The 18,221-nt window shown below is 46.8% G+C and overlaps 1 protein-coding gene across 1 annotated transcript in view; it reads left to right on the top strand.

Moving 5' to 3' along the window:
• LOC122541732 (glutamate receptor ionotropic, delta-1-like) overlaps positions 1–18,221 on the top strand; it is a 662,279-nt gene that overhangs the window by 601,861 nt on the left and 42,197 nt on the right. The window contains exons 9-11 of the mRNA XM_043678619.1: positions 8,866–8,967; positions 11,135–11,332; positions 16,827–17,157. Of these exons, the coding sequence (XP_043534554.1) occupies positions 8,866–8,967; positions 11,135–11,332; positions 16,827–17,157 (631 nt within the window). The remainder of the gene's footprint in view (positions 1–8,865; positions 8,968–11,134; positions 11,333–16,826; positions 17,158–18,221) is intronic.

The raw sequence follows: 18,221 nt of genomic DNA, 5'->3' as shown, positions 1-18,221 counted from the left end.
GCACTGTCGGAGGATCAGTGCTGAGGGAGTGCCGCACTGTCAGAGGGTCAGTGCTGAGGGAGTGTTGTACTGTCAGAGGGTCAGTGCTGAGGGAGTGCCGCACTGTTGGAGGGTGAGTGCTGAGAGAGTGCCGCACTGTCGGAGGGTCAGTACTGAGGGAGTGCCGCAATGTCCAATGGTGAGTGCTGAGGGAGCGCAGCACTGTCGGAGGGTGAGTGCTGAGAGAACAGTTACTATCTCACAATTCTTGGGGTCTATAACGGAGCTCTTTACTTCCGCTAGTACCTACCTGTTACCATGGGAGGTGGTGCCAGAGTCAGTCCCGTGAGTATGTGAGCGGTGGGTGTATAAAGCAGGGAGATTTACAGTGACTCCCTGATCCAATCATGTCTGTCTTCTACAACTAATCAGCCCTCAGACACAAGCTTTATCGAGGAAAGAATGAAGACACATTAATCTCCTCCATCTATCAGACCATCAGACTCAGCTGCTGCCATTCCTTCCCACATTAGCAGTCCTGACTCAAGCTAATATTCTTGGCAGAAAGTGATGGAGAAACTCAGTGGATCTGGCAGCTTGTGTGGAGAGAGAAACAGAATTAATGTTTCAAACCTGCATAAGTCTTCTTGAGAACTGTTTGACTATTCTTTATCCAGCTCAGCATCTAAGCACAGTCAATATTATCAATCTTGTGCTATCTTTCAGCTGCATGTCAGAGACGTTTGATTAATTTTTGCATTTAGTTTAATATTGCTCAGGCAATACTGGGAATAAGTAATAGCTATTACATATTGTTCTGCAATTTAGCTGAGTCTAGCACTGTGTCACCTTCTCATTCTAGCCTGTGCTCTCCATCCCTGTGTTTACTCAATGCTGCTCTCTGATTGGATAGGGGGTGTCAGGTGGCAACATGTGATGCAGGTTTGATCAATCCTGTGGAAAGGAAATGATCTGAAGATAAATTGCACCATAGGGTCGAACCTGCATGGTTCCAAGGAGATGTCAACAATAACTTGTTAAAATAAATTGATCGATAGATGTAATGGTAGAGTGACCACCAACACAATCCCACACACTCCCAGACTCTTTCTGTGCAATGGCTGTTCCTCACTGAGTGAAGGGGAATTGAGTCGGACTAATCTTATGTATCTACTCCTGGAAGGAAACGAGACACGGGGCGTATCTGTGTGGAGAGAAAATAGCGTGAACCATGGGCCCACAGGGAGACTGAAAGATATCAGCTAAATTCTTTTATGTATTACACAGGGATAAACTAACAGCAAAGTCTGAATTTGTATCAGAATTTGGTTCCAACTTGATATGTTAAAACCAAAATGTAAAGTCATTTTTCAAAAAAGTTTGCAATATTCATATTATATTTCAGAATGGTTGCAGGCTCTCACAGTGCTACCTGGTTGACTGAATGTTTAGTGTAACACATACCCATCCAGGGAATAAAATCAGGTTTGATGTCTGTATTGTCCTGAGAGACATAATGTCGAGTTTCGGTGAGGGATCATCAGTTTCAGTGGCCCCCATTTTGGTTTTAAGGAGTAAAATCTGGCAGAGTCTCCACTTGTGAAAGCTGCTCAAAGGCCCTGATGAATGTGTGGGTTGGGGTGAGCACCGGGATGGGATTAACTGCCCTGTCACTGCTCACCAACCGTTTACATCCAAAAATGGAACTGGGATAAGTCACGGTTATGCTGCAGTGCTGTCAATCCTACTGTTCAGGGCATGTGGGTTAGAAAGAAAATTACAGTAAGGACCAAGAAACTGACCATTCAACATTCTTCCAGTTATAGATAGAGACAGTTTTATTGAAATATTTCTTCCCTTTTTGGGTTCTCTGTACATTCTCTCATAAGCGATGGCAATGTGTTATTAGTCAGAGGCAAATTAATGGCAGCCCTGTAAATTTGTTGAAGTGCAGCAATAAAACAGAGCTGTGGCTCCTTTAACGTATTTCTAGGGATATCAGTCCCATTTAGACCAAGCGTTCTGAATCGGGGACCTGTGGAACTGTAGACAACCATAAAAATATGTGAAGGGATCTATCAAATCTCCTGTGGGCATTGTATCATACAGACTGGCATAAAAGCATTTGCTGATCTTCAGGATGTCAGACTGAGATGACATTATTGAGCTGGTTCTTCCTTCAGCCTGCAAAGCACAGAGTTCTTATTGTGCACCTTCTGGAAGAAGAAATGCAAGTATATCTTATACTGCGTCCTGGTGAGACCCAGGACTAGAAGATTATCTTGGAGACCTCTGAGGCAGAGACTGAGATTTGCTGGCTGTTCACCTCCTGAAGCTCTCCATGACATCAACCCCCATCATCTGCAGCAGGAGCAGGTTCTGCTTTGGAGTTCTGGAGTTTGGACAGTTTTCCCTGTCTTTCTCTCACCTTCTGAACACCTTTGCCGATAAAGAACCTCTTGATGTTTCTCTTGACTATTTCTCACCAGTCGGCTGGAGACTAAAAGAGGGGCTTCATGGTTCTGCGGATTCCCTTTTCAGCTCCTCAACGGTTTCTGGGGGTCAACAGTTTCACATTCTGCTCCCACATTCCGTTGCCAGCCCCCTGGTCGTCCTGCAGGTGACAGTCGGCCAGCAGGAGGCAGTGATCAGAGAAGAACACTGGCTTGACTTTGGTGGATCTGACTGAGAACATGTGGGACACAAACAGGAACGCTATCCTGGAGCAGTTCGAGCCATCTGCCGTGATCAGGTACTTTGAAGTTGGAGTTGACAGATAGCCATCCATGAACCACAAACGGAACAGTATCGTATACGGCCTGGTCGTTCCTCACAAACCCCTATCACCGTCATAGGGACTGCTTCCTGTCATTAGCATCAGCAATCATCTCTGCTCACATTTATCACTGGCCCGAGTCACTGCTCACTGTCTCAGCTTACCAGCCCAACTCATTCACCCCAGCACTGGCTGCACTCTCCGGCCCCAGCACTGGCTGCACTCTCCGGCCCCAGCACTGGCTGCACTCTCCTGGCCCAGCACTGGCTGCACTCTCCGGCCCCAGCACTGGCCCAGCACTGGCTGCACTCTCCGGCCCCAGCACTGGCTGCACTCTCCGGCCCCAGCACTGGCTGCTCTCTCCGGCCCCAGCACTGGCTGCACTCTCCGGCCCCAGCACTGGCTGCACTCTCCGGCCCCAGCACTGGCTGCACTCTCCTGGCCCAGCACTGGCTGCACTCTCCGGCCCCAGCACTGGCTGCACTCTCTGGCCCCAGCACTGGCTGCACTCTCCGGCCCCAGCACTGGCTGCACTCTCTGGCCCAGCACTGACTGCACTCTCTGGCCCCAGCACTGGCTGCACTCTCCTGGCCCAGCACTGGCTGCACTCTCTGGCCCCAGCACTGGCTGCACTCTCTGCTTTGTGGAGTTGTTTAATTTTGGTCACAACAAGGAAAATGTAAACACCTAGAGAATTAATTTCATATCTGAATGTGAGTGTTTAAATCCATCCTCTGTTGCACATTTTGCGATTGGCTCCAAGGAGCAACAGTTACTTTGTGAGATTTTCCATGTTGCTGAGTCAGCTCCTGTGCTGCAGAGCCCAGCGGGGGCTGGAGAGGAGGGGGGAGTGGAGATGGGGAAGCTGGAGATGTTGAGACATGTGCTAGCTTGCAATGATTGATATGTTAGAAAAAAGAGGAAAAGTATCTGAGAGTCAGGAAGCTGCAGTGTTGTTGATCTCTTCATTCTGATCTTACTGATGATATTGATCAGAGCCAGCGGTCTGGAGCTCACTCCTAAATCTCTGCTGTCTGCCTCCCTTTCAAGCCCAATCATTCTCAAGATATTGCCTTTTCAAACCTTACCTTTTCTTTCAGGCTTGTCTTCCTCAAGTTCCTGCTGGGTTCAAATGATTCTCCTGCTCCTTTGTAAATTCACTGGAGAGGTTTGGCAGCATAAAGAGTACTGTTCAAGGTGAATTGTTATTGCTGTTTGCTTTGAGCTCTCCTGCTTAATAAATTGTTTGACCATTTCTAACACCCTCGATTACTCATTAGCCAAAACCTTCTAAGGTGACAGATGTTTTTGTCAAAAGGCTTGAGGTTCCGAAAAGCCTGTGAAAAACTTACTTAGACCTCCCTCCCCTGGTTTTGTACAATTTTCTATTTGTTTCAACTGGGGAAAGGGGACCTCCCATTGGCCAATTCCCAGTTTATTCAAACATTCATAAAATGCCCCTGGATACATTGGTATTTGATGCTCATTCCCAGATGGCCTGGAATTAATTGGCTCTCTGGGCCCTTTCTGAGGACAGGGGAGAGTTAATTACATTGCAATCAAAGCAAAATACTGCAGCTGCTGGAAGTCTGAAACAAACATAGAAAGTGCTGGAGAAACTCAGTGGTTCTGGAAGCAAGAGAGAGACAGGTTTAATGTTTTGATTCCAGTATGACTCAGCTTCTGCATTGAGTTACAAGTTCTGGGTCAGTGGTCCTCTCACACACCCCCACCCACAGCCCACCTCCCCAATGGTCATAAACAGTTTTCGGTTTTCCAGCGTTTGGTATGTGATAAGCAGTCAGGCAGCAGGTTAGGATCATGGGAATGTGTCGCTGGGTCAGGGGGTGTTGCTAGTTATTGATGTGTCAGAAAGAACATCGCACCCCTCCCCCACTCCTTCCAGAGGGGATCATATGGATTCAAGAGGACTGTCTTTGAATGAGGGATTAGAATGAGTTTGTGTCAGCAGTGTAATGGTGAATATGGTGCCATGGGGGATGTTGTGACCCACAGGCCTGACTTGCTGAATAAGATGATATCAACTCATTAAACAACATCCCACCCTTCAGTTTGTAGTTGTTTTTATATGTGATGAAGTCTGTGATGATCTACAGAAAATAACATCTGGAACTAACTAATTCTACAGTTACCCTGGAATTACTAACAAAAACATCGCCTCTGTCCGCAGAATGAAAGAAAGCTCAGTAAATAATTTTCCAATCAGTGCAAGTCAACCTGTCGCAAGTATAGTTCTGTGAGCCCAAGGAGACCACTTTCCTAGTTTATGTGCAGACAGTAAAGCTGCAATTTCTCTCACTACTTTCAAACTCTGGGCTAAAGGCTGCATTAATGTTGGCTGGTGTAGTGTCTGTGTGTAATTGATGGACAGTAGCAGAAGCAGCTCACATACAGAAATTGCCCTTTCACCTCCAACCAGGAAAATGGCTGCCAATGTTTCTCCCCCTGCCACAAACACTTTCACCTCCCCAATTAAGCAATTACCCTCCCAGGATGCTGAGCTCCAGCCTATTCACAGTTTCGTCATCCTGTTGAACCCTAAGCTGCAACAAGATCCTTCAGATCAAAAGCAACAAGTATTTATTGAGCAGATTGCACAGGTTGAGGCCGTTTACTCCAGGAATAACTGGTAATGCTTTAGCTTCAGTTAGCAAAGAGCAGAGTGTCACTCAGCCAGAATTAGCAAATTATTGAGACTGACCCAAAAGTGACTTTTTATGATATTCCTGAATGGGATGTGGGCATTGCTGTCTAGGCCAGCAATTATCACCCACCCCCTAAGTGCCCTTAAACTGAAAGGCTTGCTCAGCTAATTCAGAGGGCAATTGAGAGTCGACCACATTGCTATCAGCCAGACCAGGTAAGGATGGTTCTTCCATAAAGGACATTAATGAACCTGTTGGGCTTTTATAACAATAATTATCTGCAGTGTTTACATGGTCACTATTATGCTAGCTTTGAATGCCAGAATTTGTTAAACATCAAATATCACAGTTGACCATGATGGGACTCATACCTGTGTCCCCTGGACATTGCCTGGCTCGCTGGAATCTTGGTCCATTAGGTGACTCCTCCCATGGGAGGATGTAAAGGTGGAGGAGTTTGAGAGTGGAATTTGTAAGTGTGGTGCTGACGAGGCTGAAGGCATGGTGTGGCAAACTGTATCATGATAGCACACTCACAGAAACCTCTGAGGGAGCTAGCTGCTGCCTATGAGACTGTGTGTGTCAGGCACCTCTGTGAGATTGCAGTTATACTACCTTGCCAGTCCGAGAACATCAGAAAGAGCTTCAGCTCCTGACTATACCAGGCTGTAGCTCACAATCTACTTACCAGCTCTGCTCAGGTAAGGTTTAACATCCTGCTTTACCAAAATGGCATCTCTAAATGTCACATTGTGTGATACCTCACTGATGAGAAAGTGAGGTCTGCAGATGCTGGAGATCAGAGCTGAAGATGTGTTGCTGGAAAAGCGCAGGTCAGACAGCATCCAGGGAACAGGAGAATCGACGTTACGGGCATAAGCACGTTCATGAAGAAGGGCTTATGCCCGAAATGTCGATTCTCCTGTTCCCTGGATGCTGCCTGACCTGCTGTGCTTTTCCAGCAACACATCTTCAGCTCTGATACCTCACTGAACAGAGTAGGGATCAGTCTGGGCGTGAGTTAGTAATTGAAAGAGACCTGCAGTGTTCGTTATCATGGTGACAGAAACAAGGACATTTGTGTACAGCAAGGCTTTAGAACCTGACATGATATGACTGAGCTGTTCATTCGTTTTTAGTGTTGGTTGAAGAAGACGTTGTGACCAGGAGGACGAATATCTTTCTGCTTGAAGTTAAACCAAGCAGCTTCAGTTTAAAGTCAGATTGAAGGCTGGCTTCCCTGGCAGTGCAGCACTCCCTCAGTGTCACACTCGGAAAGTGCTCCATTCACAGCCATCCTGAGGCATTGCTGCTAACTGGATCATTGACTAAAAACACCCAACTGACAGCGTCGTTTCAAGAGTAACGAGAGAATACTCTGCCTCTGAGCAAATTTCACAGACAAATTACAAAGCCCTTCCTTAGAGGATGGTGCAGTCTTACTGAGTGAAGATCCAGGGCAGGGTGATTATAATCAATGAGTAGTCAATGCACAGGCTTCCAGCTTTCTAGTGAGGAGTCAAACAGCTGGCGAGCATTTCAGTGCCAGGACTCGTTGTTGGGAAATAGCCACTAAGGAGGATAGCAGCTGCTGTCTCTGGTTAGTAACAAGTCAATGCTTTCATGAGGTATGGGCACTTAGTGGAAATAACTCCATCAGTGATTCACTACTGTCAGCATCTGCAGTTATCAATCACACATATTGAACCTCTGCCATTGACTGTTGTCAGGAGTCAGTTGCATGAGACTGCAGAGTTACACAGGCATCCTGATCAATGACCAATGCCAGTTACTGTCAGACAATCCATGAACATATTCATAACAATCAAGCACTTCAAGCTGCAATGTGCATTCCAGTCCATTCACATTAGCACACTGTTACATCTTCACTACTATCCAACCAAAACCAGCCTCCGGTAACCCTCTATGCCAAGGGATACATGACCAGCGATGTCAGTCCAAGGATTATGTGAGGACACTCCCTCCCTCAGAGCTCCTGGGTTCAAACCTCACTTCAAGATGTTTAGCCACAGACTAGAATCTGAGAATCCCGAGGGGCTGCAACTGCTGCTGGGCTTCACTGAGCTGCAGGTACAACAGTGGCAAGAGAGAATGGAAGTCAATATGCCTGCAATTAGAAAGTGGAAACCCCCATTTGGCTGGCCACATGGCTAGCTGGAAACATTACAAAGCATTACTGAGGGAGGGCCGCACTGTCAGAGGGTCAGTGCTGAGGGAGTGCCGCACTATTGGAGGGTCAGTGCTGAGGGAACGTTGCACTGTCAGAGGGTCAGTGCTGATGGCGTGCTGCATCATCGGAGGGTCAGTGTTGAGGGAGTGTTGCACTGTCGGAGGGTCAGTGCTAAGGGAGTATCACATTGTCGGAGGGTCAGTGCTGAGGGAGTGTCGCACTGTCGGAGGGTCAGTGTTGAGGGAGTGTTGCACTGTCGGAGGGTCAGTGCTGAGGGAGTGCTGCACTGTCGGAGGGTCAGTGCTGAGGGAGTGTCGCACTGTCGGAGGGTCAGTGCTAAGGGAGTGTCACACTGTTGGAGGGTCAGTGCTGAGGGAGTGTCGCACTGTCGGAGGGTCAGTGCTAAGGGAGTGTCACACTGTTGGAGGGTCAGTGCTGAGGGAGTGTCACAGTGTCGGAGGGTCAGTGCTGAGGGAGTGCCACACTGTCGGAGGATCAGTGTTGAGGATGTGCTGTGCTTAAAACAAATGGAAAACAGAAAACATTAGTGAAACTCAGCCGATCTGGCAGCATCTGTGGAGCAAGAAACAGAGCTAACATTTCAATTCAATGACATTTCATCAACACCCAAAGGGTAGTAGTGATGGGCAACAGTTTCTGGTCCAGCTGGTGATGCCCACATTGTGTGAACACCGAATAACAGGTGCCAGGGGAACTGAGCCTGTACAGTATTTTCTAGTTGCAGCATTCACCGTTGTTTGCAGTTTATTAAAACAAAATCTTTAACTATTTATTTCCTTGCTGTCTATGGGAGCACATTGTGCACATTGCCACATTTTCCTTCGATTATAACAACGACAACGGCAGAAGATAGCTCATCGGCTTTAATGCCTTTTCGGATTCCATGAGGTCAAGAGGTCATGTCGGAAATATAAAGCGTTTCCTGCAGTATTTTGTAATTCCTCCCCCAAATGGACCCAGTAATGGCGCAGAATAATCCAATCCAATTCACGTCCACTGTAAATCTCCTGACTCTCCTCTTACTCAGGTTAAAGTAAGTCTTACTAAATGTGACCATCTTCTTTCAGCTGAGTTTCATGATGATTGGAGCAGGTGGATTTGAGACTGACAAACAGCTGAGTAAACCCATGGCAAGAACGTTTGGCCGTCAGCGAATTTGACGTTTCATCATCACTCCCAGCTGACGAGGCTGGTTTGACTCATGACTGTGTCCTTGTTTTTGTCCCCTGCAGTTGGCTGTCTGGGATCCAGTGAAGGGCCTCAATGGGAGTCTCCAGGAGAGGCGTTTGGAAAGTGACATGCAAGGAGTCACTCTGAAAGTGGTCACTATTCTGGTAACTAGAAACCTCACCAATTCAACTACTGTTCATACTTACACAATACTGCATTCCCTTTCCTCCTCTCTGTCAACCCCCACCCCCAACTCATAGAGTCAGAGATTCATACAGTACGGGAACAGACCCTTCGCTCCAACTCATCCATGCTGACCGAGTTTCCCAAATTAATCTAGTTCCATTTGCCTGAGTTTGGTCCATACTCCTCTAAACCTTTCATATTCATGTACTGATGCAAGTGTCTTTTAAATGTTGTAACTGTACCCGCATCTACCATTTCATCAGGCAGTTGATTCCATATACAAACCAGCCTCTGTGTGAAAACACTGCCCCTCAAGTACCTTTTAAATCTTTCTCCTCTCACCTTAAAATATATGCCCTCCAGTGTTGAATCCCCACTACCCTTGGAAAAAGATCTTTGTAAATCACCTTATCCATGCCTCTCATGATTTTATAAACTTCTAAGCCCCTCAACCTGCTATACTCAAGAAGAAAAATGATGTGGAGGAGCCCATGTTGGACTGGGGTGAATAACGTTAAAAATCACATAACACCAGGTGATAGTCCAACTGGTTTATTGGGAGATACAAGCTTTCAAAGCACTGCTCCTTCATCAAGTATCTATAAATTTGGTGTCTTATGATCTTGCCGCACTAGCTACTGATGAAGGAGCAGCGCTCTGAAAGCTTGTACTGCACTTCCAAATAAACCTGTCGGACTATAACCTGATGTTGTGTGATGTTTAACTTTGTCCAGGGGAAAATGTCACTGCCTATTCAGCTTTTCTTTATAATTCAAACCTTCCAATCCCAGTAACATCCTTGTAAATCTTTTCTGCACTATTTCCAATTCAGAAATAACCTTCCTAAAGCAGAGCAACCAGGACTGTGCACTGTACTCCAAACGTTCCCTCACCAACAAACCTTACAGATGCAGCATGATGACCCAACTCCCATAGTCAATGGTCTGACCAATGGAGGCAAGCCTGCCTAACGCCTTCTCCACCATCCTGCCCACTTGTGATACAACCGCTCAGCAACCCTCTCCAGAGCCCAACCTTTAACTGTGTAAGTCCTGCCCTGGTTTGTCTTACCAAAATGCAACACCTCGCATTTATCTGAATTAAACTCCATCTGCCATTTCTTGACTCACTGGCCCAGTTGATCAAAATCCCATTGTACTCTGAGATAACCTTCTTCACTGTCCACTACACCACAAATGTTGATGTCCTCACAAATGTACTAACCATGCTTCCTATATTCACATTCAAATCATTTATCAACCTCAATAAGATCACTCCTCAACCTCTCTCTCACCCCTCTCACTCCAGCCCTCTATTTCCCTCCCTCCTGTCACTCCCCTTTCTCCTTCCCCTCACTCCTCTCTGTCACTTCCCCTCTCTCTTGTCCTGCACTCCCCTGCTGTGTGATGATCCCAAATTCTCCTCTCAGAATCATGCAGAACACTTCAAGGTTCACTTACATCAATCCTGCCTCAGCTGTTTCTTTGAAATAACTCCCAGATTGTCCATGATCATTCTGCCACTTGACACCATCCTCCCCGCCGCCCCCCCCTTCCCCCCCCCCCCACCCCCGGTCACGATGTTCTTTCCCAATAATTAACCCGCCCCTGGAACTCCGACCTTGGCATCTCCCTTGCAGCTGACAGGGGTTGGAGTAAGTCTCCTGCACTGCCATGTGTTTTCCCTGAGCACCGTGGAAATTCGATTCAGCAGCATGGATCCCTGATGTCTCAGTTCATGGCCAAAGCTTTGAGGGACAGAAAAATGTGTTTGGATTTTTTGTTTTTCCAGTTTTCCTCCAACTGTTTACAAGGTTTCAGAAACAGTATGAAGGGGATGGTGCAGAGTGCCAGTCTGTCAGTGCTCCAGGTTACTCTCAGTGCTGGTTAATGCCCCACATCATTCATTGCTTGAATGCATTTTTCTTTAAAAAGCAGCAAGAATGCAAGAACGAGATGTCAATCACTCCTATTGCTAATGACCATTAATAACGTGATGAAATTTGCACAGAAGGTTGGGATTTCTCTCTCGTCACTTGCTGCTGGCCAACCTGCTGTGCAAGTTTGCTGATGGAATAAACTTCACTTTCTGTCACACGACCAATCCCCACAGTTACCTCCAGCTCAACATTGTGTGTCTCCACAGGAAGAGCCCTTTGTAATGGTGGCTGAGAACATCTTGGGACAACCGAAACGCTATAAGGGGTTTTCCATTGACGTCCTTGATGCACTGGCAAAGCACTTGGGATTCAAATACGAGATCTATCAAGCTGTGGACCATAAGTATGGCAGTCAGTTACCCAATGGATCGTGGAATGGAATGATTGGGGAACTCATTAACAAGGTGAGTATTCATTTCTTATTTGGTAAGCTCAGCCAATAATCTAGGAGAACACTCCAGTGCAGCTCTGGGAGGGTATCACACCCTCTGACAGAGGAACGGTGTGTTTGTGAGATTGTGATAAGGAGCAGGGTTCAGGGCACATGCATACTTGAAGCAGGTCAGGAGTGATATGTACTGATGCTGAGAAAACTCTAGAAAGATATCCCAGTGAGCAACAGATACTGAAGAGTTTGGCCTTTCATTGCCCAGAGGACAGTCAGGCTATGGGTTCTCACCAACATCCCAGCAATCAGGCTGAAGACCTGTGTTCCAGAACCTGTCACACGCCTGGCCAAGCTGTTCCACAACAACTATAATGTCAGTGTCTGCCCAACAATGTGGAACATTACCTGGGTATGTCCTGTATCAAAAAGCAGGACAAATCCAAACCTGTCAATTCCTGCCCAATCGGTCTACTCTCCATCATCAGTAAAGGGATGGAAGGGATCAGTAACAGTGCTATCAAGCAGCAACTGCTCAGCAATAACCTGCTCAGTGACGCCCAGTTTGGGTTCCACCAGGGCCACTCAGCTCCTGACCTCATTAAAGCCTTGGTTCAGACATGGACAAAAGAGCTCAATTCCAGAGGGGAAGGGAGAGAGAGAGACAACCCTTTACATCAAGGTCTCATTTTACAGAGTGTGGCATCAAAGAGCCCCAGCAAAACTAGCAAAAATGGATATCAGGGGCAAACTCTCCAATGCTGGAGTCATATCTGACACACAGGAAGATGGCTCCTGTGGACGTCAGTCATCTCAGCTCCAGGACATCTCTGTAGGAGTTCCTCAGGGTAATGTCCTAGACCCAACTATCTTCAGCTGCTTCATCAATAACTTTCCCTCCATTATAAGGTCAGAAATGGGGATATTTGACAGAACGTTCAGTACCATTCTCCAACTCCTCAGATACTGAAGCAGTCTATGTTCAAATGTAACAAGATCTGGACAATGTCCTGGCTTGGGTTGTAAAGTAACATTCGTGTTATCTCCGACTGCCCCTTGACATCCAAAGTGTTCACTCAACTGGATTCACTATAGAAATATCGAAACATTAAAAAAATTGAAGCCAAAATAAGCCATTCGGTCCTTGAGCCTGCTCCACCATTCAATATGGTCATGACTGATCATCGAGCTCAATACCCGAATCCCGCCCTCCCCCCATATCGCTACAAGAGCTATATCTTCGTCCTTCTTGAAAACATCGTATTTTAGTTTCAGCCACTTTCTGTGCTCATGAATTCCACAGGCTCACTACTCTCTGGGTGACGACATTTCTCTTCATCTTGGTCCTAAAGGTTTACCTCTTGTCCTTACACTATTGCCCATGGCTCTGGACTGCTCCACCATAAGGAACATCCTTCCTGCATCTGCCTTGTCTCTGTGTATAAATACGTGATATATAGATTAGATTACTTACAGTGTGGAAACAGGCCCTTCGGCCCAACAAGTCCACACCGCCCTGCCGAAGCGCAACCCACCCATACCCCTGCATTTACCCCTTACCTAACACTACGGGCAATTTAGCATGGGCAATTCACCTAACCTGCACATCTTTGGACTGTGGGAGGAAACCGGAGCACCCGGAGGAAACCCACGCAGACACGGGGAGAATGTGCAAACTCCACACAGTCAGTCGCCTGAGGCGGGAATTGAACCCGGGTCTCTGGCGCTGTGAGGCAGCAGTGCTAACCACTGTGCCACCGTGCCGCCCACTAAATATATAAACTGATATAAATACTGTAGCTACAGAAGCTAGGAGTACTGCAGTGAGTAACTCCCCTCCTGACTCCCCAGAGCCTGTCCAATATCTACAAGGCACAAGTCAGGAGTGTGATGGAATACTCCCAACTTGCCTGGATGGCTGCAGCTCCAACAACATGTAAGAAGCTTGACATCATCCGGGACAAAGCAGTTCATTTGATTGATGTTATATCCACAAACATCCCCTCCCTCTCCCACCCACTCTCAGTCGCAACAGTGTGTACCATTTGCAAGATGCACTGCAGACATTTACCAAGGCTCTTTAGACAGCACCTTCCAAACCCACAGCTACTTCCATCTCAAAGAGCAAAGGCAGCAGATACATGACACAAAGATCAATGGAAGGACAGATAGCATTGAGGAGGCAGGGAGGCTACAGAAGGATGTGGACAGGTCAGGAGAGTGAGTGAAGAACTGCTGGATGGAAAACAAAGTGCGAGGTTATGCACATGGCTTGGAAGAATCAAGGTGTAGAGTCTTTTCTAAGTAGGGAAATGCTTTGGAAATCTGAACCACAAAGAGACTGAGAGTCCTAGTTCAGGATTCTCTGAAGGTTAACATGCAGGTTCAGTTAGCAGTTAGGAAGGCAAATGCATTTATTTCAAGATGGCCAGAATACAAGGCTAGGTATGCACTGGTGAGGCTGTATAAAGCTCTGGTCAGACCACATTTGGAATATTGTGAGCAGTTTTGGGCCCTGTATCTAAGGAAGGATGTGCTGGCCTGGAGGACAGTCCAAAGGAGGTTTACAAGAATGATCCTGGGAATGAGGGGTTTGTCATATAAGGAGCAGCTGAGGACTCTGGGTCTGTACTTGATGGGGTTTAGGAGGATGAGGGGGATCTAATTGAAGCTTACAGAATCCTGAGAGGCCTGAATAGAGTGGATGTGGAGAAGATGTTTCTGCTGTAGGCCCGACTGGGGCCTGAGGGCACAGCCTCAAAGTGAAGGGATGACCCTTTAGAACTGAGATGAGGAGGGATTTCTTCAGCTGGGGGTGGGGAATCTGTGGAACTCATTGCCACAGAGGGCTGTGGAGGCCAAGTCATTGAATGTCTTTAAGACAGAAACAGATAAGTTCTTGATTAGTAAGAATATCAAAGGTTACATGGAGAAGGCTTGGAGAGGGTGGACGCTAGGAAATTGTTTCCGTTAGGCGAGGAGACTAGGACCTGTGGACACAGCCTTAGAATTAGAGGGGGTAAATTCAGAACAGAAATCAAAACATTTCTTCAGCCAGAGAGTGGTGGGCCTGTGGATAGCATTGCCGCAGAGTGCAGTGGAGGCTGGGACGCTAAATGTCTTCAAGGCTGAGATTGATAAATTCTTGACGTCACAAGGAATTTCAGGGCTATGGGGAGAATGCGGGTGAGTGGAGTTGAAGTGCCCATCAGCCATCATTGAATGGCAGAGTTGACTCGATGGACCGAATGGCCTTACTTCCACTCCTATGTCTTATGGTCTTAAGGCAGGAGAATGGGGTTGAGAAACATATCAGCCATTATTCAATAGCAGAGCAGACTCGATGGGCGAAATGGTACAATTCTGCTGCTATATCTCATGCTCTTATCGTCTACATGGGAACACTGCCATCTCCAAGTTCCCCTCCAAGTCACTCACCATCCTAATTTGCAAATATCTCGCTGGTTCTTTAGTGTCACTGGGTCAAAATCCTCGACCTCCCTCCTTAATGGCATTGTAGGTGTCCTTGCAGCTCCAGACGTCAGCTCCCCAGCCCTTCTCCAGGGCAAATAGTGCTGGCCAATAAATACTGGTGAAGCCAGCAATGAGTATAGCCTGTAAACAAGTGGAATGAATAACCAGAGAGCTCCTGTGGGAAAGGTTTGCTCAAAGCAGACAAATATGAATGTTTTCAATCGAATCAACAAGTTTACATCAATCATTTGGTACAGCATCAGTCTCACCCTGTGACTACAATTGATTCAGGGACTGACAAAGATGAATAAATCCCACTGTTTGTTGAGATTTGAAGAAGAGTGTGGGATATGATCTGTTCCAGTAGGTTCACGTTCCAGTACCCTTTATCTGGTGATGTTTTTCCACCCACATTGCAGATTCTTTCCCAGATTTTCTGGATTTGTGGGAATGCTTTCCTTGCCCATGTAACTATCCACACCAAGAACAATGACTGCCAGTCTCTAAAAGACACTCTCTTCAAAAAGAAATGTTGACCTTTTGTGGCATTTGTAAAATGCTCAGGTATTTTCTGAGATGGGGCTTGTGGGTTACCTGCTGATGCCAGTCTCTAACTTGTTAACACATAATGGCAGAGCAATGGTCTAACTCCCATTCAAGCCAGGAGGGGACAACTCCTGCCTCGGGCTGGCACTGGGAGTGAATGTACAGAGGAAACACTCAGTGTCTGACCCAGCTCCTTGTCTCTGGTTAATGTTTACTGAAGGTGGGCTGCATCAAGGTGGGCTCCACAGTTCGAATCACTGACCTACTCTGAAACGTGGCGAGTTACTAGGTTAAGTATCTTGTTAAGTATTGGACTGCAGGCCCCTGTCTCTGACACTAAAGAGATTATCAAACACATTCTCAGGTGGACCACAGGCATCAAAATTCTCAACATTTGCCACTTTGGGCATATGAAGATCCCATCCAAGGTTTCAGGCTGACCACCTTTCACCCAAACTGACGGGAAGTGGTCATTTCTCTCCAGGCTGCACACTGATAGGGCACCCTCATCCATTGTGGTTCTACCTCAATGTAGCCAGCAAACAAAGTCATAGAGTCATACAGCACAGACACAGACCTTCAGTCCAACTTGTCCAAGTTTCCAAACTAAACGAGTCCTATTTGCCTGTGTTTGGCCTATATCCCTCTAAGGAGAAAGTGAGGGTTGCAGATGCTGGAGATTAGAGTCGAGAGTGTGTTGCTGGGAAAGCACAGCAGGTCAGGCAGCATCCGAGGAGCAGGAGAATCGATGTTTCGGGCATAAACCCTTGCTGCCTGACCTGCTGTTATTTTCCAGCACCACACTCTCGACTCTCATATCCCCCTAAACTTTTCCTATTCGTGTCCCTGTCCAAATGATTTTTAAACATTGTAACTGTAACTGCATCTATCACTTAGCATAGAACATAGATCAGTGCAGCACAGGAACAGGCCCTTCAGCCCACAATGTTGTGCCAAACATGACACCAAATTAAGCTAACCCCTTCTGCTTGCCCTAGGTCCATATCCTTCCATTTCTTGCATATTCATGTGCTTATCTAAAAGTGCCTTGAACGCCCATATCATATCTGCCTCTGGCAGTTCATTCCACACACAACAATGTGCCAGACTGGGAGTCAACAAAGATCATCATCAGAAGTGGGTTATACATTCTCCAAGCGAGGAAGTTAGCAGCAGAGCAGATGAGGTATTTCAGACAATCAAAGGAATATATGAGGTGGTAACAGAACGATTTATTGCTCTTGTAGCAAATCCAAAAGAAAGAAGCATCATCTTCGAACGAAAATGAAAGCTTCCTCAATCTAGAAGATGCCTCTGCCAGAGAGGGATGTGAGAATGTAGAACTGACTTTCCCAGAAGCAGATTGATAGTAAACTCACTGGAGAAGGATATTTGGGAAGGAGCAGGAGCCATTGGGATAAAAGTGTTGCTGAACACAGGAGGCCTGGTCTGGACAGCGTGGTGGTAACTCACCTCTGTTTTCTTGTTTACAGAAAGCAGACATTGCAATCTCGGCGATAACCATCACTCCGGAGAGAGAGAACGTTGTGGATTTCAGCAAGCGCTACATGGATTATTCCGTCGGAATCCTCCTGAAAAAGCCAGAGGAAAAGATTAACATTTTCTCGATCTTTGCTCCCTTTGACCTGGCAGTCTGGGCCTGTATTGCTGCTGCGATCCCTTTGGTCGGCGTCCTGATCTTTGTGCTCAATCGCGTGCAGTTGGTCCGAACTCAGACACCTACACATCCTCAGACCCCCCCTTCCACCTCCAACACTCTTCACAGTGCCATCTGGCTGGTGTATGGTGCATTCGTTCAACAAGGTACGTCATAACCTTCTCATGAGTGTCACAGTGTGGCTGATTGTAATATGACATGAGACCAAGTGTAATGGGCATGGACATTGGGGATGTACATGGGATGGAGAATGTGAATGGTGATGTGTGTGGGATGTCCAGTGGGGATAGTAATAGGAGTTCCCTGAGGGAGGAGAGGGGAGTTGGGTGGAGAAGGCGAAGGCTGCAGGGAAGTGATTAACCTGCCCATTTTCATAAGCCGGCCTTCATCGCAATCATCGAGTCATCAAACCTTTACAGCACAGGAAGAGTCTATTCAGCCTGTCCTGTCTGTGCTGGGTCTCTGCAAGAGGAACTTACTGTCAGCCACATCCCAGGCTTTTCCCCAGAGCTCTGTAAATCTTTCATTAATCTGTCATAGGCTGAGGGGTGGCCCTCAGAAAACTGAGATCATTGTGCAATAAATGCAGGGATAGGATGTGGTTGGAAACAGGAATGGCCAGCAGTTGAGAATGTTGGGAGTGCACTCTTTCCAATCTCCTGGCCTTTCAGCTTCTGCACTCTGTTTTTCTTTGCTGTCTCTGAATTCACCAAAATTCCCACACCCTTCCTCATTAACTCACTGCACAAATCCTATTGGTGAAATGAGAAATCAACTGAGTGGAATGCATGACCTTCCCGAATGGCTCAGAGTCCAGGGATCCAGATCTGGAGTAGCCCAGCCATAGAGTCATAGAGTCATAGAGATGTACAGCATGGAAACAGACCCTTTAGTCCAACACGTCCATGCCGACCAGATATCCCAACCCAATCTAGTCCCACCTGCCAGTACCCGGCCCATATCCCTCCAAACCCTTCCTATTCATATACCCATCCAAATGCCTCTTAAATGTTGCAATTGTACCAGCCTCCACCACATCCTCTGGCAGCTCATTCCATACATGTACCACCCTCTGCATGAAAAGGTTGCCCTTAGGTCTCTTTTATATCTTTCCCCTCTCACCCTAAACCGATGCCCTCTAGTTCTGGACTCCCTGACCCCAGGGAAAAGACTTTGTCTATTTACCCTATCCATGCCCCTCATAATTTTG

The sequence above is a fragment of the Chiloscyllium plagiosum genome, chromosome 38, assembly GCF_004010195.1.
Source record: "Chiloscyllium plagiosum isolate BGI_BamShark_2017 chromosome 38, ASM401019v2, whole genome shotgun sequence".
Classification (NCBI taxonomy): domain Eukaryota; kingdom Metazoa; phylum Chordata; class Chondrichthyes; order Orectolobiformes; family Hemiscylliidae; genus Chiloscyllium; species Chiloscyllium plagiosum.
This window is presented reverse-complemented; position numbering and strand designations above follow the sequence as displayed.